General features: G+C 40.5%; 1 protein-coding gene and 2 pseudogenes across 2 annotated transcripts in view; 1 reads left to right on the plus strand and 2 right to left on the minus strand.

Annotated features, from left to right (window-relative positions):
• Positions 1–10,346: 10,346 nt before the first annotated feature.
• LOC129024773 (uncharacterized) lies at positions 10,347–11,105 on the minus strand (annotated as a pseudogene).
• Positions 11,106–11,208: 103 nt separating this feature from the next.
• Positions 11,209–27,578, plus strand: part of LOC129024771 (zinc finger protein 81) — a 99,659-nt gene continuing 83,289 nt past the window's right edge. The window contains exons 1-2 of one of the 2 annotated variants that reach the window (XM_054471969.2): positions 11,209–11,310; positions 26,430–26,646. In XM_054471969.2, coding sequence (XP_054327944.1) covers positions 26,593–26,646 — 54 coding nt within the window. In that variant the 5' untranslated portion in view covers positions 11,209–11,310; positions 26,430–26,592. Of the gene's footprint in view, positions 11,331–26,429; positions 26,647–27,578 lie in introns of both variants that reach the window. The other variant, XM_054471968.2, reaches the window with a different exon arrangement.
• LOC129024775 (ribosomal protein uL30-like) lies at positions 18,487–22,021 on the minus strand (annotated as a pseudogene).

The raw sequence follows: 27,578 nt of genomic DNA on the forward strand, positions 1-27,578 counted from the left end.
CACCCGGCTAATTTTTGTATTTTTAGTGGAGACGGGGTTTCACCATCTTGGCCAGGCTGGTCTTGAACTCCTGACCTCGTGATCCACCTGCCTCAGCCTCCCAAAGTGCTGGGATTACAGGTGTGGGCCACTGTGCCCAGCTAAATTTTTTTTTTAAAATAAAAACTGAAAACATAAAGTGGCAGTTCTCCCAGCATTTCCAACTCATATCACTCCCCTATAACATCCCCTCTTTAGCAGTTGTCACCTTTGTAATTTGCTCTTTTAAAATGCTTATTGCCGAGCTGGAGATTTGAGAACGGGCTGACTGCCTCCTCAAGTGGGTCCCTGACCCCTGACCCCCAAGCAGCCTAACTGGGAGGCACCCCCCAGCAGGGGCAGACTGACACCTCACACGGCCGGCCAGGTACTCCAACAGACCTGCAGCTGAGGGTCCTGTCTGTTAGAAGGAAAACTAACAGAAAGGACACCCACACCAAAAACCCATCTGTACATCACCATCATCAAAGACCAAAAGTAGATAAAACCACAAAGATGGGAAAAAAACAGAGCAGAAAAACTGGAAACTCTAAAAAGCAGAGTACCTCTCCTCCTCCAAAGGAACGCAGTTCCTCACCAGCAACGGAACAAAGCTGGACGGAGAATGACTTTGACGAGCTGAGAGAAGGCTTCAGACGATCAAATTACTCCGAGCTACGGGAGGATATTCAAACCAAAGACAAAGAAGTTGAAGACTTTGAAAAAAATTTAGAAGAATGTATAACTAGAATAACCAATACAGAGAAGTGCTTAAAGGAGCTGATGGAGCTGAAAACCAAGGCTCGAGAACTACATGAAGAATGCAGAAGCCTCAGGAGCCGATGCGATCAAATGGAAGAAAGGGTATCAGCCCTGGAAGACGAAATGAATGAAATGCAGCGAGAAGGGAAGTTTAGAGAAAAAAGAATAAAAAGAAACGAGCAAAGCCTCCAAGAAATGTGGGACTATGTGAAAAGACCAAATCTACGTCTGATTGGTGTATGTGAAAGTGATGGGGAGAATGGAACCAAGTTGGAAAACACTCTGCAGGATATTATCCAGGAGAACTTCCCCAATCTAGCAAGGCAGGCAAACATTCAGATTCAGGAAATACAGAGAAGGCCACAAAGATACTCCTCGAGAAGAGCAACTCCAAGACACATAATTGTCAGATTCACCAAAGTTGAAATGAAGGAAAAAATGTTAAGGGCAGCCAGAGAGAAAGGTCGGGTTACCATCAAAGGGAAGCCCATCAGACTAACAGCGGATCTCTCGGCAGAAACCCTGCAAGCCAGAAGAGAGTGGGGGCCAATATTCAACATTCTTAAAGAAAAGAATTTTCAACCCAGAATTTCATATCCTGCCAAACTAAGCTTCATAAGTGAAGGAGAAATAAAATACTTTACAGACAAGCAAATGCTGAGAGATTTTCTCACCACCAGGCCTGCCCTAAAAGAGCTCCTGAAGGAAGCGCTAAACATGGAAAGGCACAACCGGTACCAGCCACTGCAAAATCATACCGAAATGTAAAGACCATCGAGACTAGGAAGAGACTGCATCAACTAACGAGCAAAATAACCAGCTAACATCATAATGACAGGATCAGATTCACACATAACAATATTAACTTTAAATGTAAATGGACTAAATGCTCCAATTAAAAGACACAGACTGGCAAATTGGATAAAGAGTCAAGACCCATCAGTGTGCTGTATTCAGGAAACCCATCTCACGTGCAGAGACACATATAGGCTCAAAATAAAAGGATGGAGGAAGATCTACCAAGCAAATGGAAAACAAAAAAAGGCAGGGGTTGCAATCCTAGTCTCTGATAAAACAGACTTTAAACCAACAAAGATCAAAAGAGACAAAGAAGGCCATTACATAATGGTAAAGGGATTAATTCAACAAGAAGAGCTAACTATCCTAAATATATATGCACCCAATACAGGAGCACCCAGATTCATAAAGGAAGTCCTGAGTGACCTACAAAGAGACTTAGACTCCCACACATTAATAATGGGAGACTTTAACACCCCACTGTCAACATTAGACAGATCAACGAGACAGAAAGTCAACAAGGATACCCAGGAATTGAACTCAGCTCTGCACCAAGTGGACCTAATAGACATCTACAGAACTCTCCACCCCAAATCAACAGAATATACATTTTTTTCAGCACCACACCACACCTATTCCAAAATTGACCATATACTTGGAAGTAAAGCTCTCCTCAATAAATGTAAAAGAATAGAAATTATAACAAACTATCTCTCAGATCACAGTGCAATCAAGCTAGAACTCAGGATTAAGAATCTCACTCAAAACCGCTCATCTACATGGAAACTGAACAACCTGCTCCTGAATGACTACTGGGTACATAACGAAATGAAGGCAGAAATAAAGATGTTCTTTGAAACCAATGAGAACCAAGACACAACATACCAGAATCTCTGGGATGCATTCAAAGCAGTGTGTAGAGGGAAATTTATAGCACTAAATGCCCACAAGAGAAAGCAGGAAAGATCCAAAATTGACACCCTAACATCACAATTAAAAGAACTAGAAAAGCAAGAGCAAACACATTCAAAAGCTAGCAGAAGGCAAGAAATAACTAAAATCAGAGCAGAACTGAAGGAAATAGAGACACAAAAAACCCTTCAAAAAATCAATGAATCCAGGAGCTGGTTTTTTGAAAGGATCAACAAAATTGATAGACCGCTAGCAAGATTAATAAAGAAAAAAAGAGAGAAGAATCAAATAGATGCAATAAAAAATGATAAAGGGGATATCACCACCGATCCCACAGAAATACAAACTACCATCAGAGAATACTACAAACACCTCTACGCAAATAAACTAGAAAATCTAGAAGAAATGGATAAATTCCTCAACACATACACCCTCCCAAGACTAAACCAGGAAGAAGTTGAATCTCTGAATAGACCAATAACAGGAGCTGAAATTGTGGCAATAATCAATAGCTTACCAACCAAAAAAAGTCCAGGACCAGATGGGTTCACAGCCGAATTCTACCAGAGGTACAAGGAGGAGCTGGTACCATTCCTTCTGAAACTATTCCAATCAACAGAAAAAGAGGGACTCCTCCCTAACTCATTTTATGAGGCCAGCATCATCCTGATACCAAAGCCGGGCAGAGACACAACAAAAAAAGAGAATTTTAGACCAATATCCTTGATGAACATTGATGCAAAAATCCTCAATAAAATACTGGCAAACAGAATCCAGCAGCACATCAAAAAGCTTATCCACCATGATCAAGTGGGCTTCATCCCTGGGATGCAAGGCTGGTTCAATATACGCAAATCAATAAATGTAATCCAGCATATAAACAGAACCAAAGACAAAAGCCACATGATTATCTCAATAGATGCAGAAAAGGCCTTTGACAAAATTCAACAACCCTTCATGCTAAAAACTCTCAATAAATTAGGTATTGATGGGACGTATCTCAAAATAATAAGAGCTATTTATGACAAACCCACAGCCAATATCATACTGAATGGGCAAAAACTGGAAGCATTCCCTTTGAAAACTGGCATAAGACAGGGATGCCCTCTCTCACCACTTCTATTCAACATAGTGTTGGAAGTTCTGGCCAGGGCAATTAGGCAGGAGAAGGAAATCAAGGGTATTCAAGTAGGAAAAGAGGAAGTCAAATTGTCCCTGTTTGCAGATGACATGATAGTATATCTAGAAAACCCCATTGTCTCAGCCCAAAATCTCCTTAAGCTGATAAGCAACTTCAGCGAAGTCTCAGGATATAAAATCAATGTACAAAAATCACAAGCATTCTTATACATCAATAACAGACAAACAGAGAGCCAAATCATGAGTGAACTCCCATTCACAATTGCTTCAAAGAGAAGAAAATACCTAGGAATCCAACTTACAAGGGATGTGAAGGACCTCTTCAAGGAGAACTACAAACCACTGCTCAAGGAAATAAAAGAGGATACAAACAAATGGAAGAACATTCCATGCTCATGGGTAGGAAGAATCAATATCATGAAAATGGCCATCCTTCCCAAGGTAATTTACAGATTCAATGCCATCCCCATCAAGTTACCAATGACTTTCTTCACAGAATTGGAAAAAACTACTTTAAAGTTCATATGGAACCAAAAAAGAGCCCGCATCACCAAGTCAATCCTAAGCCAAAAGAACAAAGCTGGAGGCATCACACTACCTGACTTCAAACTATACTACAAGGCTACAGTAACCAAAACAGCATGGTACTGCTACCAAAACAGAGATATAGATCAATGGAACAGAACAGAACCATTAGAAATAATGCCACATATCTACAACTATCTGATCTTTGACAAACCTGACAAAAACAAGAAATGGGGAAAGGATTCCCTATTTAATAAATGGTGCTGGGAAAACTGGCTAGCCATATGTAGAAAGCTGAAACTGGATCCCTTCCTTACACCTTATACAAAAATCAATTCAAGGTGGATTAAAGACTTAAACGTTAGACCTAAAACCATAAAAACCCTAGAAGAAAACCTAGGCATTACCATTCAGGACATAGGCATGGGCAAGGACTTCATGTCTAAAACACCAAAAGCAATGGCAACAAAAGCCAAAATTGACAAATGGGATCTAATTAAACTAAAGAGCTTCTGCACAGCAAAGGAAACTACCATCAGAGTGAACAGGCAACCTACAAAATGGGAGAAAATTTTTGCAACCTACTCATCTGACAAAGGGCTAATATCCAGAATGTACAATGAACTCAAACAAATTTACAAGAAAAAAACAAACAACCCCATCAAAAAGTGGGCGAAGGACATGAACAGACACTTCTCAGAAGAAGACATTTATGCAGCCAAAAAACACATGAAAAAATGCTCACCATCACTGGCCATCAGAGAAATGCAAATCAAAACCACAATGAGATACCATCTCACACCAGTTAGAATGGCAATCATTAAAAAGTCAGGAAACAACAGGTGCTGGAGAGGATGTGGAGAAATAGGAACACTTTTACACTGTTGGTGGGACTGTAAACTAGTTCAACCCTTGTGGAAGTCAGTGTGGCGATTCCTCAGGGATCTAGAACTAGAAATTCCATTTGACCCAGCCATCCCATTACTGGGTATATACCCAAAGGACTATAAATCATGCTGCTATAAAGACACATGCACACGTATGTTTATTGCAGCATTATTCACAATAGCAAAGACTTGGAACCAACCCAAATGTCCAAGAATGATAGACTGGATTAAGAAAATGTGGCACATATACACCATGGAATACTATGCAGCCATAAAAAATGATGAGTTCATGTCCTTTGTAGGGACATGGATGAAATTGGAAATCATCATTCTCAGTAAACTATCACAAGAACAAAAAACCAAACACTGCATATTCTCACTCATAGGTGGGAATTGAACAATGAGAACACATGGTCACAGGAAGGGGAACATCACACTTTGCGGACTGTTGTGGGGTGGGGGGAGGGGAGAGGGATAGCATTGGGAGATATACCTAATGCTAGATGACGAGTTGGTGGGTGCAGCGCACCAGCATGGCACATGTATACATATGTAAGTTACCTGCACGTTGAGCACATGTACCATAGAGCCTAAAGTATAATAATAATAATAGTAATAATAATAATAATAATAAAAAGAAAAAAAAATGCTTATTGCCTCTATTCCCTGCTAGGATGTTAACTCCATGAAGTTAGGGATTTGGGGGCTGTTTTGTTGCACCAAACATCAAGTACCAAGAACAGTGCTGGATGGTCAATTCATCAAGTATTTATAAGTTCTCCATCTCTTTGGTATTTCATGCATTACTTATACCACATTAATTTTATTATAGCAGTCATGTCGTCCAGAGATGCCTGCAGAGTCTTGTGGGGAAATCATTAATATTTTAAGAAAATGACTCTGATGTGTGTATTTTGCTGCCCTCTACATTGTATAATAAAGATACTGGAAATAAAGCAGTTGATTACTCCATATATGTAAGAAGCAGAAATCACTGCAGTATCAGCATGAACAAGTAAATGAGCAAACAGTAAACAAATACAATAATTTCTGATACAAAGGAAGGCTATGAAGAAAACTGAAGCCTGGCGAAGAGCTCGAGTGTTGGGATAGACCAGGGAAGAAAGACCTCTGAAGAAGAGACATTTGAGCAGGTAAGTGACTCGATAGAGTGACCCATGGAGCCAGGGGCAGCAGTAAATGTCAAGGCCATGGAGCACCTGCCTCCCTGTTCATCCCACCACTAGGTGGCATCTCTGGGCTGGAGCCAAATGTTTTCTTGCCCCATTAAAGGGAGAGATGCCACTTTTCTCCATACAGATTTTTTCTTTTTATCAGTTAGATATTTATCTGTATTAGTCAGGGTTCTCTAGAGGGACAGAACTAGTAGGTGATATATATATGAGTTTATTTAGCAGTATTAACTCACACAATCACAAGGTCCCACAATAGGCTGTCTGCAAGCTGAGGAGCAAGGAAGCCAGTCCAAGTCCCTAAAGCTGAAGAACTTGGAGTCCCATGTTTGAGGGCAGGAAGCATCCAGCAGGGGTGAAAGATGTAGGCTAGGAAGCTAAGCCAGTCTAGAGTCTTCACATTTTTCTACCTGCTTTATATCCTGGCTGTGCTGGCAGCTGATTAGATGGTGCCCACTCAGATTAAGGGTGGGTCTGCCTTTCCTAGCCCACTGACTCAAATGTTAATCTCCTTTGGCAACACCCTCACAGACACACCCAGGATCAATACTTTGCATCTTCAATCCAATCAAGTTGACACTCAGTATTAACTATCACATTATCTAACATCTTAATTTTCCCAATTAATTTAAATATTTAGTTACTTTTAATAATATAATTAGCTATGATCATGCCACTGCACCCCCGCCTGGGCGACAGAGTGAGACTCAGTCTCTAAAATGAATGAATGAATGAATGAATGAATGAATGAATATATGCACCTACCACCCAAAAGAAAAGGTACGGACTTGATGATAACCTCCATCTATCCATGGAGTCCCCCAATTTGTTGCCTTGCCCCACCCTCAACTGAGGTAAATATCATCCTGAATCCCAAGTTCGTCGTTTTAAAATTTCTTTTTAATGTAATTTTATTGCAACTACACAAAATCCTAAATAGTTCATATCCTTTATATTAGTAGCTTTTTTTTTTAAAGAGACAGGGTCTTGCTCTGTCACCCAGGTTGGAGTGCAGTGGCACTATCATAGCTCACTGCAGTCTTGAACTCCTCAAGAGGCTCAAGGGATCCTCCCACCTCAGCCTCCTGAGTAGCTGGGATTACAGGCACACACCGCCACACCTGGCTAATTTTTAAAATTGTTGTAGGGACGGGGATCTCACTTTGTTGCCCACACTGGTCTTGAACTCCTGGCTTCAAGAGATCATCCCACCTTGGCCTCCCAAAGTGCTGGGATTACAGGCATGAGCCACTGTGCCCAGCCTATATTAGTAGCTTTTAAGTTTATAAAAGTGTGTTATGCTTTATATAATCTTTTGGGATTACAGTTCCTCCCCCTTAATATTCATCCATATTGTTGGGTGTTGTTCTAGTTCATTCATTATGACTCCTGTTGATGAGCATCCATTTTTGTTTCCAGGTTTTGCTGTTGTGAACAGGATGCCATGCTGGCATGGCTTGAATATTTGTCTCCTCCAAAACTCATGTTGAAATTTATCCCCAATGTAGCAGTATTGAGAGGTGGGGCCTTCAAGAGGTGATTGAGTGTTGAGGTCTCTGCCCTGCCCTCATGAATGGATTACTCCATTAATGAGTTAATGGATTTAATGGGTTATCATGGGAGTGGAACTAGTGACTTTATAAGAAGAGGAAGAGAGGCCAGGTGCAATGGCTCATGCCTGTAATCCCAGCACAAGGTCAGGAGTTCGAGACCAGCCTGACCAACATGTTGAAACCCTGTCTCTACTAAAAATACAAAAATTAGCTAGGCGTGGTGGCACGTGCCTATAATCAGGAGGCTGAGGCAGGAGAATCGCTTGAACCTGGGAGGCAGAGGTTGCAGGCATCCGAGATCGCACCACTGGACTCTAGCCTGGGCAACAGAGAAAGAATCCATCTCAAAAAAAAAAAAAAAGAGGAAGAGAGACCTCAGCTAGCATGCTCAGCCCCTTCACTGTGTGATACCCTGTGCTACCTTGGGACTCTGCAGAGAGTCCCTACCAGAAAGAAGGTCCTCACCAGTTATTGCCCTTCAACCTTGGGCTTCTCAGGCTCCATAACTGTAAGAAATAAACTCCTTTTCTTTAGAAATTACCCAGTTTCAGGTATTCTGTCGTAAGCAACAGAAAACAGACTAAGAAACATGCACAACATGCATATCCTAGGTTTCTTGTGCAAGTGTTTCTCTTGGCTACATTCATGAGAGTGGATTCACTGGATTGTAAGGTATGTATATATTCACTGTAGGAGAAAATGCAAAAATATTTTCTAAAGTGGTTGCACTGATTTACATTCCTTCAACAGGGCAAAAAGATCCTGTTGGCCCACATACTCTCCAATTCTTGGTATTGTCAGACTTTTACGTTTTTGCAATTTGAATGGGTATAAAATGTCATTTTTATCATGTCTTGATTTGTATTTCCCTAATCACAAATGACTTTGAACATCTCTTTATATATTTCCTTCTTCTCTGAAGTGGTTTAACAGAACTTTTTTTTTTTTTTTTTTTTGTTGGTACTATTATGACATCCAAGAACACTAACAGTGATTCTTGGCACTCTATTAGAAGTGTATGCATGCCAAATATGCTTCCACTGATTCCATTCTTCTTTCATGTATTCATTCAACAAACATTTGCCCAGACCAGGGATGCAGGAGCAGAATGACAAGCTGGGATAATCAAAGTTCAACTGCTATGGTTCAAATGTTTGTCTCCTCTGAAACTCATATTGAAATTGCCATTGTAACAGTATTAGGAGGTGGGGCCTTTAAAAAGTGAATAGGTCATGGAGGCTCCATTCTCATAAACTGATTAATGCTGTCACTGAGGGGATGGGTTAGTCACCTCAAGAGTGGGTTGTTATAAAGTCAGCCCAGTCCCTTGTGCTTTCTCTTTGTTCATACACTTGCTTGCCCCCTTGTCCTCTGCCATGGAATAATGCAGCAATAAGACCCTCACCAGATGCTGGCACCAAGTTGGACTTCCCAATCTCCAGAACTATGAGCCAAATAAGCTTATTTTCTTTATAAATTACCCAATCTGTGATATTCTGTTATAGTAGCAGAAAATGGACAAAGATACCAACTCTCTTAAGAAAATTAAAATGAAAATCGGACTATAAAAATCTGCCTTGCTATTCATCAGGATGGAAGAACAGACACATATAAAGCCAAATGCAAAATTCACAGGAAACATTATTTCTTCTAAGGACATGCTGCATTTGTAATGCCATAAAGAACCCCTACTTTAAGTGCCTATTGCTTTCTTAGTCAATGAGAAACTTTGTTCTCTACAATCATAGACTATCAGAAACTTTGCTATTTGAAATGATATCAGTAAGAGGGAAACATGTGATTCTCATGGGAGATTCTAAGTCACTTCCAGACAGAGAAGCAAGATTCAATTTTCAACCCAGGTGCAAAGCTTTAGGCAAGAGTTATCTGGGGACACAAAATTCTACATCTAAATTGTTTCCAAGGAAACAGCACTCTGGGTTCACTTCACAGTCCAGACCTGACAATGACCCTTTACATACAGCCCTGCTTTCCTTTGAGCCCATTAAAACACTGCTTCATTTAATTTCATCTGAACTCCACTATTCCTCAAAATCCTATAAGAACTCTATCTTTTCCTTTGCTTAGTGAGCTGCCCATGGTGCCCCGGGTGTGCAGTCTCCCTTATTGATTGCTGGATCTGTCAGACTAAAAATTAGTTTGAGGCTAATTGGACTAGGACACCTCTAACTTTCGAGATTGTTAAACCGAGGGCCAGAGGGGATAAGACTGGATTGAGAGCCCCCAGCAAGTCCACACTTCAGCCTACACCAGGTCCTCTCAAAATATTTTTTTCACCTGAGGATTCAGAAAGGCCTTCAGGAGGGCACACAGGCTTCTAGCTCTGTCAGGAGGATTCTCTGGAGGAGGAGATATTTGAACTTGGTATTGAAGGATGAATAGGCATTCATAGGTGAAGGACTGTATGACTTCTTCCCCTTCTGCTCCAGTGACATCTCCCAGAGGGCAGGGGCATCTCCAGAATTTACACATTGGAGGTGATATGGGGCAGCAAACTGGTTGAAGGGTAGAAGCAGAGCCTTGTATTAAAGCTACATTTCCAAAGTAAGGGCACCATGACCACATATATTTTACTTCATGAGGAAATAAAAATAATAAAGTTTCCTAAAGATTTTAATTGACATATTGCATTGGACTAAGGACACATTAAAAATTATTAGTATTGGTACTACATAGTCCCTTTTTAGCTGGGGTAGATGGAGTGGGAGATAAGGTAGATTGGAGCATTCAAACCCCCGCATCCAAACCCCACAGGCACAGCAGGAGGGGAACCCCGCACTCTGAGTTCTCCCTTTTTCATACCTCATGGCATATCCTAGGAGGACTTGCATAACCCTGATTTCTCCTCCTCCTTCCCTTGTGGTATGTCCTAGGAGAAGCCTGTAACCAGCCTGACATCTCCCCGCTTCTCATCCTGTGGTATCTGCCAGGAGATAGCCGCGGCCGCCCCTGATTCTTTCCAAGAGGCCCTTCAGTTTCTCGGAGCGGTATCACACAGATCCATAGACGACAGGTCCAAAGACCCCTCCTCCAGTTAGCCCGCCCAGAGAAACGTCCCTACCCGTGCTCCCCGCCACCAGCGGGACAGCTCCACCTGAGTTTAGAGAAGACAGCTCCAAATTCACAGCCTGCTCTGTGAGTTTAGAGGTGTCCTCATCCTCAATACGGATGGACACTCCTCCAACATGGTGTACCCCATGGGGAAGCGCGACGTGGGCGCGGCCATGTTCCCCACCTGACCACGCCGCCGAGGGTCACCGAACGTCCCAAAGCACCCGCTTCCGTAACTTCTCCATGTTGACTCCTGGCTAACGGCAGCTTCAAAGGTGGTTTTGCGCACGCGCGGACCCCCCCCTTCCCCTCATTCATGTGAAGTCCCAAACCTCGAAAAAGGGCGGTGCTAGGGGTAGTGACCGGAAGCGGCTGCGGTTCTCGCCGGTTCTCAGCCGGGGTTTGGTAGTTGTCAGGAGGATTCGACGTTCAGTGCCCAGGGATGTGGAGGTGATGGGGGGCCGGGGAGGGTGAGTGCTGGGCGATTTTGTGTGGCCAGTGATGGAATCGTTTATCTAACTTGAGTTGGATGATTCGGTCATCATTTTGCAGGCTTTTCTCTTTTCTAATATCACCGTTAAGGTCTTAAAGTTCATTCTAAGCCCCATTGGGTTTGGAGCATTATGCTTTTTAAGAGTGTTAACTTGTATTCATTTGTCTTTTACCCAGGAGTTATTCAAAAGTGGGGTTTCAGTGTGCAAAAGTTTATCTCTGTAATGGATCTCTAACCTTAGTTTTCTGTGTTAGAAAAATATCTACGTGAAGCTCATTCCTTGAAATATAAGGAGACTTATGGCCTAGTCCGTGGTGAATTTTTAGAAACGTTCTGTATATAACTTGAAAATAATATTTAATTATTTAGTCCTCAATTGTGTCATAGAAAATCTATCCTTTTTTGTCTGCTTCTTCTGTTACTTCGAGGAGAGAGAAATTCTCCACTGTGATGGTGATTTGTCTGTGTCTCCTTACTGCTGTCTGTGATCCTCTGTGAGTTACTTTTTGTATAAAGTATGAGACTTAGGTCGAGGTGCATTAATTTGCTTATGGATGTCCAGACTGAAGCACTATTTGTTGAAAAGACTATCTTTCCTCCATTGACTTGTCTTTCACCATTGTCAAAAATAAGTTGGCCATACTTGTGTGTGGGCTCTTTCTGGGTTTGCTATTCAGTTCATTGTCTATGTGTCTATCCCTCTGCCAGTACTACCTTGCTGTCTTGAATTGGATAGAGTGATTCCTCTCACTTTATTCTTTTTCAAAATTGTTTTAATGCCTCTGGTTCCCTTGCCTTTCCTATATGCATTTTACAAAATCTTGTCTCTATCTACAAAGCATCTTGCTTGGATTTTGATAGGAATTGCATTAAACCTGTATACCAACTCGGGAAGAAGTTAAGTCTTAACTGTGCCAAGTCTTCCAATCCATGTACATAGTATGTCTCTCTATTTATTTAGATCTTTTAAAATTTCTGTAAATGGTATATTTTAATTTTCATCACCCAAGTTCTGTACATGTCTTATTCAATTTATACCTAAGTATTTAATTTTTTTGGAGTGGTCATAAATGGTGTTATCTTTTAAATTGCTGCTTATATATAGGAATACAATTGAGTTTTGTCTGTTGGTCTTGTATCCTGCAATCTTGCTGAGCTCAATTATTAGGTTTTACACCTTTTTGGCAGATTCCTTGGGTTTTCTGCATGAGCAATCATGTCATATACAAACAGGGATAGTTTTATTTCTTTCCAATCTTTATACCTCTGCTTTTCTTCCCTTATTACACTGGCAAGAAGTTCCAGTACTATGTTGAATAAGAGAGTGGACATCTTTGCATTGTTTTCAGTCTTAGGGGGAAAATATTCAACCTTTTACCATTAAGTATGATTTTAGCTGTAGGGCTTTCTTTTTTTGGACCCTCTTTTTTGAGTTGAGGAAGTTCCCCTCTATTTTTAATTTCAAAAGTAGTTTTTATCGTGAATGGGTGTTGAATTTCATCAACACTCTGAATTTTTATGATCTTGTGATTTTTTTTCTTTTTTAGCTTGTCAGTATGGAGGGTTATGCTGATTGATTTTTGAATATTGATCTAGTCTTACATTCCTGGAATAAACCCTACTTGGTTGTGATGTATAATTCTTTGGATATATTGAAGGAATTGATTAGCTAATGCTTTTTTGAGGATTTTTGCATCTAAGTTCATGGGAAATATTGTCTATAGTTTTCTTTTTTCTACTATCTTTGTCTGGTTTTATTTTTTATTTTTCAGACAGGCTCTCATTCTGTTCCTCAGGCTAGAGTGCAGTGGTGTGATCATGGCTTACTGCAGCCTTGACCTCCCAGCCTCAAGTGATTCTTCCACCTCAGCCTCCTGAGTAGCTGGGACTGCAGGCACATGCCACCACACCCAACTAATTTTATTATTTTTTGTAAACGGGGTCTCACTATGTTGCCCAGGCTGGTCTCAATCTCCTGGGCTCAAACAGTCCTCCTGCCTCAGCCTCTCAAAGTGCTGGGATTACAGGTGTTAGCCACTGCTCTTGGCCTTGTCTGGTTTTAGTATTAGGGTAATACTGGCCTCATTGAATGAATTGGGGACTATTTCCTCCTCTTCTGTTTTCTGGAAGAGATTGTGTAGAATAAGTACTAATTTTTATTTAAATATTTAAATATTTGGTAGACTTCTCCAGTGAAGCCATCTGGGCCTGGAAACTTCCATTTGGAAGCTTTTTGATCATGGCTTCAATGTCTGTAATATTTATGTAACTATTCAGATTATCTATTTAATATCATTTTAGACTATCTACAGGTTAAGCATCCCTAATTCAAAAATCTGAAATCCAAAATGCTTCAAAATCCAAAACTTTCTGAGTGCCGACATAATGCCACAAGCAAAATTTCACACCTGATTTTGTGACAGGTCACAGTCAAAATGCAGTGAAAACTTTGTTTCATGCACAAAATTATTATTATTATTTATTATTATTATTATTATACTTTAGGTTTTATGGTACATGTGCGCAATGTGCAGGTAAGTTACATATGTATACATGTGCCATGCTGGTGCGCTGCACCCACTAACCCGTCATCTAGCATTAGGTATATCTCCCAATGCTATCCCTCCCCCCTCCCCCCACCCAACAACAGTCCCCGAAGTGTGATGTTCCCCTTCCTGTGTCCATGTGTTCTCACTGTTCAATTCCCACCTATGAGTGAGAATATGCGGTGTTTGGTTTTTTGTTCTTGCGATAGTTTACTGAGAATGATGATTTCCAATTTCATCCATGTCCCTACAAAGGACATGAACTCATCATTTTTTATGGCTGCATAGTATTCCATGGTGTATATGTGCCACATTTTCTTAATCCAGTCTATCATTGTTGAACATTTGGGTTGGTGCCAAGTCTTTGCTATTGTGAATAATGCCGCAATAAACATACGTGTGCATGTGTCTTTATAGCAGCATGATTTATAGTCCTTTGGGTATATACCCAGTAATGGGATGGCTGGGTCAAATGGAATTTCTAGTTCTAGATCCCTGAGGAATCGCCACACTGACTTCCACAAGGGTTGAACTAGTTTACAGTCCCACCAACAGTGTAAAAGTGTTCCTGTTTCTCCACATCCTCTCCAGCACCTGTTGTTTCCTGACTTTTTAATGATTGCCATTCTAACTGGTGTGAGATGGTATCTCATTGTGGTTTTGATTTGCATTTCTCTGATGGCCAGTGATGGTGAGCATTTTTTCTTGTGTTTTTTGGCTGCATAAATGTCTTCTTTTGAGAAGTGTCTGTTCATGTCCTTCGCCCACTTTTTGATGGGGTTGTTTTTTTCTTGTAAATTTGTTGGAGTTCATTGTAGATTCTGGATATTAGCCCTTTGTCAGATGAGTAGGTTGCGAAAATTTTCTCCCATTTTGTAGGTTGCCTGTTCACTCTGATGGTAGTTTCCTTTGCTGTGCAGAAGCTCTTTAGTTTAATTAGATCCCATTTGTCAATTTTGGCTTTCGTTGCCATTGCTTTTGGTGTTTTAGACATGAAGTCCTTGCCCATGCCTATGTCCTGAATGGTAATGCCTAGGTTTTCTTCTAGGGTTTTTATGGTTTTAGGTCTAACGTTTAAGTCTTTAATCCATCTTGAATTGATTTTTGTATAAGGTGTAAGGAAGGGATCCAGTTTCAGCTTTCTACATATGGCTAGCCAGTTTTCTCAGCACCATTTATTAAATAGGGAATCCTTTCCCCATTTCTTGTTTTTCTCAGGTTTGTCAAAGATCAGATAGTTGTAGATATGTGGCATTATTTCTGAGGACTCTGTTCTGTTCCATTGATCTATATCTCTGTTTTGGTACCAGTACCATGCTGTTTTGGTTACTGTAGCCTTGTAGTATAGTTTGAAGTCAGGTAGTGTGATGCCTCCAGCTTTGTTCTTTTGGCTTAGGATTGACTTGGCGATGTGGGCTCTTTTTTGGTTCCATATGAACTTTAAAGTAGTTTTTTCCAATTCTGTGAAGAAAGTCATTGGTACCTTGATGGGGATGGCATTGAATCTGTAAATTACCTTGGGAAGGATGGCCATTTTCACGATATTGATTCTTCCTACCCATGAGCATGGAATGTTCTTCCATTTGTTTGTATCCTCTTTTATTTCCTTGAGCAGTGGTTTGTAGTTCTCCTTGAAGAGGTCCTTCACATCCCTTGTAAGTTGGATTCCTAGGTATTTTCTTCTCTTTGAAGCAATTGTGAATGGGAGTTCACTCATGATTTGGCTCTCTGTTTGTCTGTTATTGGTGTATAAGAATGCTTGTGATTTTTGTACATTGATTTTGTATCCTGAGACTTTGCTGAAGTCGCTTATCAGCTTAAGGAGATTTTGGGCTGAGACAATGGGGTTTTCTAGATATACTATCATGTCATCTGCAAACAGGGACAATTTGACTTCCTCTTCTCCTAATTGAATACCCTTGATTTCCTTCTCCTGCCTAATTGCTCTGGCCAGAACTTCCAACACTATGTTGAATAGAAGTGGTGAGAGAGGGCATCCCTGTCTTGTGCCAGTTTTCAAAGGGAATGCTTCCAGTTTTTGCCCATTCAGTATGATATTGGCTGTGGGTTTGTCATAGATAGCTCTTATTATTTTGAGATACATCCCATCAATACCTAATTTATTGAGAGTTTTTAGCATGAAGGGTTGTTGAATTTTGTCAAAGGCCTTTTCTGCATCTATTGAGATAATCATGTGGTTTTTGTCTTTGGTTCTGTTTATATGCTGGATTACATTTATTGATTTGCGTATATTGAACCAGCCTTGCATCCCAGGGATGAAGCCCACTTGATCATGGTGGATAAGCTTTTTGATGTGCTGCTGGATTCGGTTTGCCAGTATTTTATTGAGGATTTTTGCATCAATGTTCATCAAGGATATTGGTCTAAAATTCTCTTTTTTTGTTGTGTCTCTGCCCGGCTTTGGTATCAGGATGATGCTGGCCTCATAAAATGAGTTAGGGAGGAGTCCCTCTTTTTCTATTGATTGGAATAGTTTCAGAAGGAATGGTACCAGCTCCTCCTTGTACCTCTGGTAGAATTCGGCTGTGAACCCATCTGGTCCTGGACTTTTTTTGGTTGGTAAGCTATTGATTATTGCCACAATTTCAGCTCCTGTTATTGGTGTATTCAGAGATTCAACTTCTTCCTGGTTTAGTCTTGGGAGGGTGTATGTGTTGAGGAATTTATCCATTTCTTCTAGATTTTCTAGTTTATTTGCGTAGAGGTGTTTGTAATATTCTCTGATGGTAGTTTGTATTTCTGTGGGATCGGTGGTGATATCCCCTTTATCATTTTTTATTGCATCTATTTGATTCTTCTCTCTTTTTTTCTTTATTAATCTTGCTAGCGGTCTATCAATTTTGTTGATCCTTTCAAAAAACCAGCTCCTGGATTCATTGATTTTTTGAAGGGTTTTTTGTGTCTCTATTTCCTTCAGTTCTGCTCTGATTTTAGTTATTTCTTGCCTTCTGCTAGCTTTTGAATGTGTTTGCTCTTGCTTTTCTAGTTCTTTTAATTGTGATGTTAGGGTGTCAATTTTGGATCTTTCCTGCTTTCTCTTGTGGGCATTTAGTGCTATAAATTTCCCTCTACACACTGCTTTGAATGCATCCCAGAGATTCTGGTATGTTGTGTCTTGGTTCTCGTTGGTTTCAAAGAACATCTTTATTTCTGCCTTCATTTCGTTATGTACCCAGTAGTCATTCAGGAGCAGGTTGTTCAGTTTCCACGTAGTTGAGCGGTTTTGAGTGAGATTCTTAATCCTGAGTTCTAGCTTGATTGCACTGTGATCTGAGAGATAGTTTGTTATAATTTCTGTTCTTTTACATTTATTAAGGAGAGCTTTACTTCCAAGTATGTGGTCAATTTTGGAATAGGTGTGGTGTGGTGCTGAAAAAAATGTATATTCTGTTGATTTGGGGTGGAGAGTTCTGTAGATGTCTATTAGGTCCGCTTGGTGCAGAGCTGAGTTCAATTCCTGGGTATCCTTGTTGACTTTCTGTCTCGTTGATCTGTCTAATGTTGACAGTGGGGTGTTAAAGTCTCCCATTATTAATGTGTGGGAGTCTAAGTCTCTTTGTAGGTCACTCAGGACTTGCTTTATGAATCTGGGTGCTCCTGTATTGGGTGCATATATATTTAGGATAGTTAGCTCTTCTTGTTGAATTAATCCCTTTACCATTATGTAATGGCCTTCTTTGTCTCTTTTGATCTTTGTTGGTTTAAAGTCTGTTTTATCAGAGACTAGGATTGCAACCCCTGCCTTTTTTTGTTTTCCATTTGCTTGGTAGATCTTCCTCCATCCTTTTATTTTGAGCCTATGTGTGTCTCTGCACGTGAGATGGGTTTCCTGAATACAGCACACTGATGGGTCTTGACTCTTTATCCAATTTGCCAGTCTGTGTCTTTTAATTGGAGCATTTAGTCCATTTACATTTAAAGTTAATATTGTTATGTGTGAATTTGATCCTGTCATTATGATGTTAGCTGGTTATTTTGCTCGTTAGTTGATGCAGTCTCTTCCTAGTCTCGATGGTCTTTACATTTTGGTATGATTTTGCAGTGGCTGGTACCGGTTGTGCCTTTCCATGTTTAGCGCTTCCTTCAGGAGCTCTTTTAGGGCAGGCCTGGTGGTGAGAAAATCTCTCAGCATTTGCTTGTCTGTAAAGTATTTTATTTCTCCTTCACTTATGAAGCTTAGTTTGGCTGGATATGAAATTCTGGGTTGAAAATTCTTTTCTTTAAGAATGTTGAATATTGGCCCCCACTCTCTTCTGGCTTGTAGGGTTTCTGCTGAGAGATCCCCTGTTAGTCTGATGGGCTTCCCTTTGATGGTAACCCGACCTTTCTCTCTGGCTGCCCTTAACATTTTTTCCTTCATTTCAACTTTGGTGAATCTGACAATTATGTGTCTTGGAGTTGCTCTTCTCGAGGAGTATCTTTGTGGCCTTCTCTGTATTTCCTGAATCTGAATGTTGGCCTGCCTTGCTAGATTGGGGAAGTTCTCCTGGATAATATCCTGCAGAGTGTTTTCCAACTTGTTTCCATTCTCCCCGTTACTTTCAGGTACACCAATCAGACGTAGATTTGGTCTTTTCACATAGTCCCACATTTCTTGGAGGCTTTGCTCGTTTCTTTTTATTCTTTTTTCTCTAAACTTCCCTTCTCACTTCATTTCATTCATTTCATCTTCCAGGGCTGATACCCTTTCTTCCATTTGATCGCATCGGCTCCTGAGGCTTCTGCATTCTTCATGTAGTTCTCGAGCCTTGGTTTTCAGCTCCATCAGCTCCTTTAAGCACTTCTCTGTATTGGTTATTCTAGTTATACATTCTTCTAAATTTTTTTCAAAGTCTTCAACTTCTTTGCCTTTGGTTTGAATATCCTCCCGTAGCTCGGAGTAATTTGATCGTCTGAAGCCTTCTTCTCTCAGCCCGTCAAAGTCATTCTCCGTCCAGCTTTGTTCCGTTGCTGGTGAGGAACTGCGTTCCTTTGGAGGAGGAGAGGTACTCTGCTTTTTAGAGTTTCCAGTTTTTCTGCTCTGTTTTTTCCCAATCTTTGTGGTTTTATCTACTTTTGGTCTTTGATGATGGTGATGTACAGATGGGTTTTTGGTGTGGGTGTCCTTTCTGTTAGTTTTCCTTCTAACAGACAGGACCCTCAGCTGCAGGTCTGTTGGAGTACCTGGCCGGCCGTGTGAGGTGTCAGTCTGCCCCTGCTGGGGGGTGCCTCCCAGTTAGGCTGTTCAGGGGTCAGGTGTCAGGGACCCACTTGAGGAGGCAGTCTGCCTGTTCTCAGATCTCCAGCTGCGTGCTGGGAGAACCACTGCTCTCCTCAAAGCTGTCAGACAGGGACATTTAAGTCTGCAGAGGTTACTGCTGTCTTTTTGTTTGTCTGTGCCCTGCCCCCAGAGGTGGAGCCTACAGAGGCAGGCAGGCCTCCTTGAGCTGTGGTGGGCTCCACCCAGTTCAAGTTTCCAGGCTGCTTTGTTTACCTAAGCGAGCCTGGGCAATGGCGGGCGCCCCTCCCCCAGCCTCGCTGCCGACTTGCTGTTTGATCTCAGACTGCTGTGCTAGCAATCAGTGAGACTCCATGGGCGTAGGACCCTCTGAGCCAGGTGCGGGCTATACTCTCCTGGGGCACCGTTTCCTAAGCCCGTCGGAAAAGCACAGTATTCGGGTGGGAGTGGCCCGATTTTCCAGGTGCCGTCTGTCACCCCTGGAAAGGGAACTCCCTGACCCCTTGCGCTTCCCGAGTGAGGCAATGCCTCGGCCGTGCTTCGGCTGGCGCAGGGTGCACTCACCCACTGACCTGCGCCCACTGTCTGGCACTCCCTAGTGAGATGAACACGGTACCTCAGATGGAAATGCAGAAATCACCCGTCTTCTGCGTCGCTCACGCTGGGAGCTGTAGACCGGAGCTGTTCCTATTCGGCCATCTTGGCTCCTCCCCCCCATGCACAAAATTATTAAACATGTTCTATAAAATTACCTTCAGGCTATGTTATAAGGTAACATAGTGTACATGAAACATAAATGAATTCTGTGTGTATATTTGGGTCCCATTCTGCAAGATACTTCATTATGTATATCATATATTCCAAAATAAAAAAAAACCTGAAATCTGAAACACTTCTGTTCCCAAGCATTTAATAGTGGGTGAATTGTGGTACTTTGCGTTTTACAAGGAATTGGACTGTTTCATCCAAGTTGTTGAATTTATGTGCACAAAGTTGTTGTGGTATTCCCTTACTATCCTTTTAATGCAAGCTTGTCCAACCTGCTGTCCGTGGGCCACATGTGGCTCCGGACAGCTTGGAATGCAGCCCAACACAAATTCGTAAACTTTCTTAAAATATTGTGAGTTTTTTTTGCATTTTTTTTAAAGCTCATCCGCTATCGTTAGTGTTAGTGTATTTTATGTGTGGTGAAAGACAATTCTTCTTCCAGTGGGGTCCAGGGAAGCCAAAAGATTAGATACCCCTGTTTTAATGGCTGCAGGATCTTCAGTTACATCTCTGTGTTTCATTTCTAATATTGGTAATTTATGTCTTCATGTCTTCTCTCTCTTTTTATTTTTTCAGAGACAAGTGAACATTTATTTTTGTGCCTTTCTTCCTATGTGTATTTGAAGTCTTTTTCAAAACAAGGCCCCAGGAATCTCCAGATTCAATTATGTCCCTGGGCTTGGTCGACTGCTGCAGGATTCTTAGGAAGCCTTATACAAATGCTAGAGTTACTCATTAACCAACATTAAACCCTAGGATAGAAGATGCAGCAAAGCAGGACTCCTTCCTCCCTGGAATGTGCTGATATCAGATGAGGCCGCAGCCAATGTAGAAAATGGTGGAATTTTTCCTTGGAACTGGACTGTGATGAGAGGTGCTTGCCGTGAACATAAGCTGCTGTCTTTTCTTTTCTTTTACTTTTTTTTTGAGACGGAGTTTTGCTGTTGTTGTCCAGGCTGGAGTGCAATGGCGTGATCTCAGCTCACCGCAACCTGCGCCTCCCAGGCAGATTCAAGCGATTCTCCTGCCTCAACCTCCTGAGTAGCTGGGATTACAGGCATGTGCCACCACGCCCGGCTAATTTTTGTATTTTTGGTAGAGATGGGGTTTCTCCATGTTGGTCAGGCTGGTCTTGAACTCCCGACCTCAGGTGATCCGCCCGCCTTGGCCTCCCAAAGTGCTGGGATTACAGGCGTGAGCCACCGCGCCCGGTGAGCTACTGTCTTTTCTTTGACCCTTCCTTTCCAGTTTTTGAAGATAAAGCTGGAAATAAACTTCTCTGAAGATACTTGATAAAAATTCCCCCAAAAAATAAAAACACATGCTTCCACTCCATTGATACAAATTTACTGCAGTTTGGCACCTGGGTCTAGTTCAGCTGGTGGATGAGCAGATTGATGTGTTCACCCCGATAGCCAGGTGTGCCCATCTCCTTGAGGAAGCCCACTCTATTTTTGTTAGCATGATGGGCCACTGACAGGTGGAAAGGGCTCAAGAACCATGAGATCTCCCGGAAATGCTTCCCTGGGAAGGCAATTTCATGAATGAGGTCTTCCAAGCAAATGACACCAACTTCCCCAGGTGCTTCTCAATCACTGTACTGTCTGTCAGAGGGATGGTCTTATTCTTGACCTTGGCTTGTCTACGTTTAAAAATGAGTTCCCGGACAGACTTCAGATTTGGAAATCCCCAGGTCACATAAGGTTCCACTATACGCAGCATTTTTAGGTTCTGGGAGGTAACTTTTACAAAGACACCGCTAAAAATTTTCTTTAGGCGGTCTTGCAATGGTTCTCTGCACCAGTAAACTCACGCCATCAATCCTTTCGATGTGTATGACAAAGGCCAAGGAATGTTTATCTGGCAATTCCAAGGCATGAAGTTTCACTTCTAGTCGTCTGAGACGCACCTTGTCACGTTTCTGCCACCAGGAATCATGTAGGAATGATTCCAGTCACTTAAACCTGAGCCCTTTTCCTTTCCTCTGCTCCTTCTTTGCCAAAAGTGCCTGCTTTGACTGGGTGGCTTTGAGGGCTTGATAAACCTTCCTCTTTTTTTCAGGAGATTTTCTGGAACCAAAGGGATTTTTCTTTGCTCTTGCTCTGCCATCTTTCTAGTCGTGTCTTTTTTATCCTTGTCAATCTTGCTGGAGGATTACAAGTTTTATTGTTCTTTTCAAAAGACCAGCTATTGGATTTATTTATTTTTCTATTGTTTTTGTGTTTTCAATTTCATTGATTTCTGCTCTTATATTTATTACTTCCTTCCGCTTAGTTTGAGTTTTCTTTTTCTAGTTTCCTGAGGTGGGAGCTTAGATTATTGATTTAAGACCTTTCCTCTTTTCTCATATAAACATTTAGTGCTATAATGTTCCCTCTCAACAGTGCTTTATCTGTACCCCACAGATTTTGATAAGTTACATTTTTCGTTTTCATTCATCCCATTTTAATTTCCCTTGGGACTTCATCTTTGATCCATGGATCATATAGAAATATATTATTTAATTTTAAAGTATCTGGAGATTCTCCTGTTATCTTTCTGTTGTTGATTGATAGTTCTATGCTATTATAATCAGAGAACATACTCTGTACGACTTCAATTTGTGGAGGTGTTTTATGACCCCCGGTATGGTCTATTTGGAGAATGTTCAACAAGTGCTTGAAAGGAATGTGCATTCCATTAGTGTTTGGCTGGAGAAGGCTGCGTATCTTCAAAAAGGTTTTCTGTTCAGTGAAGTCACCTTTTTCCTGGTCCTTTAACAGGAATGGCTTTTCTTGGAGCCATATTGTTTTGGCGGGGGGAGTCTGTTCCTGTTGATGGTTCTGAGTTGTAAGTTTCTCCAGTACCTTTTGATGATATATGGGAGGATAAAGGAAAACCCAGGGAACTCAACCACTGTGCTGTTCAAGTCCTGAGGTCTGCAAGCTGTCCTCCTTACCTTTCTACCTTTCAGAGTCTTCCGATTTGTGTTTGTTGTTTTAATTTTTTTTCTGGTCTCTTCTACATGTACTAGTCTCTTCTTTCTTTTCTGTTTTTTTGTTTTGTTTTTTTGATAGAGTCTCACTCTGTCACCCAGGCTGGAGTGCAGTTTGTGTGATCTCAACTCACTGCAACCTCTGCCTCCTGGGTTCAAGTGATTCTCCTGCCTCAGCCTCCTGAGTAGCTGGAATTACAGGTGCGTGCCACCATGCCTAGCTAATTTTTGTACTTTTAGTAGAGACAGGGTTTCACCATGTTGGCCAAGCTGGTCTTGAACTCCTGGCCTCAACTGATCTGCCAGCCTTGGCTTCCCAAAGTTCTGGGATTACAGGTGTGAGCCACCGCACCCGGTCTCTTTTCTTTTCTTATATTAACTTTGTCAATTTGCATTTTACTAGGGAAGCACTTGTTTTATGGCAGTATTAAAATGCATTGCTATACAGTTATGCATAATGTTCTGCAATAACTGCTTTAAACACCTTCCTATCTGGGGAAGATTTTCCTCTCATTTTGAATATATGTATATGTGTATGTGTGTGTGTGGTTTCTATGGTTTTAAGGCTCTTCCATGTTGTAATAGGTATCCGTACTTCTTTTTTATTACCAAATAATACTCTGTTGTATATATATGGCAAATTTTGTTTATCCATTCATCACTTGATGGACATTTGGATTATTTCCACTTTTTGGCTATTATGGATAATGCTGCTGTGACTATTTGTGTATAAGTTTTGGAATGGACATGTGTTTTAATTTCTCTTGCATAGACATGGTCTCCTAATCAAATGGAAGATTTGGGTTTTGATTTGTATTTTCCTAATGACTGATGATGATAATTATCTTACGTTATTCCTATATCTACACACACACATACACACACACACACACACACACACACACATACACATTCTTGATTCCTTTATCTGATTTGCTAGAGAGTTTTTTTTTTATGACATTGGGCATTTCCATTTGTTTATTTTTTTGAGACAGGGTCTCACTCTGTCATCCAGGCTAGAGGGCAGTGATGCAGCTGTAGCTCACTGCAGCCTCGACTTCCCAGGCTCAAGCAATCCTTCCACCTCAGTCTTCCTGAATAGCTGGAACTACAGGTGCACACAACCATGCCTGGCTAATTTTTCTATTTTTTTGTAGAGATAAGGTTTCACCATGTTTCCCAGGTTGGGCTCAAACTCCTGGGCTCAAGCGATCCTCCCACCTTGGCCTCTCAAAGTGCTGAGATTATAGGCACGAGCCGCTGCGCCTGGCTACATTGGTCATTTCATTTTTTTTTCTTTAAACCTCCTTTATTTATTTGATTTAGTTAAGGTTTTATTCATTACTTCCTGGTTTTGGTTTTTGTTTTGCTTAATTTTGTTTTTCTAATTCTAATGTTTTAGGTTGAATATATAGCTCATTTTGGGGTTGTATTTATTTTTAATTAAAACCAAAGCTATTTAAAGCAGTAAATTTCACTGCAAATACAATGCTGTATTCCGTAACTTCTCGTAAAATTTGTATAGCTTCTGTATTGATTTCCCACTTTGATCCTGGGTTATTTAGGAAAAAGTTTTCTTCCCCTTTTAAAAATAAGATTTATTTAGGTATATTCCAATACCATAAAATTCACCCACTTAAAGTATGTAGCTCAGTGGTTTTTAGTATATTAATAGAGTTGTGCAGCCATCACCACAATCTAATTTTAGAACCTTTTCAACACACCCAAAAGAAATCCTGTCCTCATTAGCAGACATTTACCATTCATGCCACCTCATACTCCCAGCCCTAGGCAACCACTATTCTATTTCTGTCTCTGTGGATTTGCCTATTCTGGATATTTCACATGAGTGGAATCACAAAATATGTGGTTTTTTGTGACCGGCTTCTTTCACTTAGGGTAGAGTTTTCAGGGGTCATCCATGTTGTAGTAAGTATTAGTACTTCTTTTGTATTACCAAATGTTATAATATTCCATTGTGTATATATGCCAAATTTTGTTTATCCATTCATCAATTGACATCAAACATTTGGATTGTTTCTACTTTTTGGCTCCTATGAATAATGCTGCTGTAAATATTTGTATACAAGTTTTGGAATGGACATGGGTTTTTAAAAATTTCTCTTGCATAGATACCTATGAGTGGAATTTCTGGGTTATATGGTGACTTTATGGTTCATATTTTGAGAAACTGCCAAACTGTTTTTCAGAATGAGTACACCATTTTACAATCCAACCAGCAATGTATGAGAGCCCCAATTTATTCACAGCTCACCAACACTTGTTATTGTCTTTTCTTCTTATGTTAGCCATTTTAGTGGATGTGACATGGTCTCCTAATACATGAAAGATTTTGGTTTTGATTTGCATTTTCCTAATGACTGATGTTGTTGAACATCTTATGTTACGATCAGAGAATGTAAACCTGTCAATTCCCAACATTAAAACATTTATCAGATTTTTTTGGTGGCCAAGTTATTTGAAGGAATTTCGTAAAAGTTCCATTACTATAAGAGAAGAAAGTATATTTTCCGTCTTGTTTTGGTATAACATCCTTTTTATGTTTTTAAAATTTAACTTGTTCATGCCTTTTATTTTATTTTACTCTTTATTTATTTTACTTTCTCTTTTCCTCTTCATCCCATTCTTACTTCCGTTGTCTTAAGTTCCTCTTTTTTAAGTAGATATTTTTCCTTTCTTAACAAGAATGACTAAATAAATCTACAGTGCCTCTAATAATTGATCAGAATAAAATTGTACCTCAACTTGGACACAGAGACACCCTCTCCTCCCTAGTTCCCTCAACAAGGAAACAGTTTTACCTTTGGATATTTTTGAGTTAATTAAAAAACTTTAGTCCCAGGCTATTAATATTTTTCTTATAGCATGTCTCTTCTGTTTCAAGAAGTTTTACTTAACTTTTTTATTCTGAATTCAGGGTCATATTTTCAACATCTGTTAAACAGAACCATTTATTTTGAACCTACCATGGGATAGGTATCATATGATATAACTTTGACAGTGTGAACTTTGGAGCCTTGGTAGATTGGGTTTGACTTAACACCACTAAACCTCTAATTCTGTATGCATAAAATGAAATAATGATTATAACAACACACAGATGAAAGGACTGTTGTGTAAATTACCTGCTTCTGCATATTACATGCTTCCTTATAACAATACTTGGTAACATGTATTAAGTGTTTACCTGGGGCCAGTTCACCACTAAGTACCATTGAAACATAATCTCACCTAATTTTCATAACCACTTGAGATAAATATTTCAAATTCATTTTGAAAAATAAACCTGAAGCAGCTTTTTCGTGTTCTCATAGCTAAAAGGTGGCAGAGCTAGAATTTAAACCTTTATTAATTTTAGTCCAAATCTCATGCTCTTGCTCATATTCTAATTGATAAGCAGAATATGTGTTTCTTGGACTTTATCTACGTCACAGTATCCAGTGCAGTGAACTGTACTTTGGTTCCCCCAGGAGATGTCTGTGTAGTAAGTGCTATCTGCCTCTGATCATATGGACACTGTCTTTCCAGAGTTCTTGGAGTCTCTGCGGAGTCCCTGGGCCAGATCTCATAGTGAAGGCTGCAGGATCTTCCTTCTGACCCCAGCAGTCCCCGTTGAGTCCACCGATCCCACTGGAATTATAGAGTTGTCAGCAAGAAAGCCCCAGGGCTGAAGTCCAAGTCCATCGGGAACATGCCAGCTAACGAGGACGCTCCCCAGCCAGGGGAACATGGCAGTGCCTGTGAGGTGAGGAGGAGGAAGAGGTGCCCACGGGTTGGAATTCATCCAGAGCCCTGAAGGAAAGATACTATCTCATAGTTTTCATTTCTAGTACTTTTTTTAGCAGGCAGGAAAATTTCCCCCCACCCCCATTTTTATTGGTCATTTATTTCCCTTTTGTGAATTTCCTTCTCCTGTTCATTGCTGATTTATTTATCTTAGCTTATGGATTTTAAAAGAGGCTTTTGAAAATATTTAGGTTAATAGCCCTTTATCATTCTTGCATATTTTTATGAATATTTGTTGCCACTTCGTAATTTGCAATTAGCTCTTAGTTTCATTTACAAGTGGTAAAGGTATCAAATAGTTCTCTAAGTCTTGTTTAAAAAAAAAAAAAAGCTCTAAGCTCTTCCATGCTTTGTTTTCCGCCAGATTCCAGCTCCCCAGAAGCAAGCACCCTTACTCTTTTTAATAGTTTTAAAGAATGTTTTGGGTGTTATCTATTGTCTTTCCACTATGGAAGATAGAGATTGAGCTTTTCTTTACACCCTCACTCACATACACATTTCCTAACTCCACCTCCCTAAGATAGGTATATCATTGTTTTGGTGAGATTCATGGTCAGTGTTGATCATTGAATCCCATGGTATCTATGCTGTGATGACTATTTCTGCACAACTTTTTTCTTTTCCCTGGAATTAACAATTTTCTGTCTCAGTCATTTGTTTGCGTTACTATATACACATCAATCATTCAACTCCAAATTCTTCCCTGGTGTTTAGATCTCTTTTCTATATATTCAAACACATTAGATATTAATCACAGTGATAATAATTAAAAGCAGTCATACAACATTGACTGCATGCCAAGCACTGTTACACATACTCTAATGTGTTCACCCATCTTCAGAACAACCTCATGAAGTAGGTGCCATTATTATCTTTAGAGACAGGGTCTCA

Source organism: Pongo pygmaeus, chromosome X (assembly GCF_028885625.2).
Source record: "Pongo pygmaeus isolate AG05252 chromosome X, NHGRI_mPonPyg2-v2.0_pri, whole genome shotgun sequence".
Taxonomy (NCBI): Eukaryota; Metazoa; Chordata; class Mammalia; order Primates; family Hominidae; genus Pongo; species Pongo pygmaeus.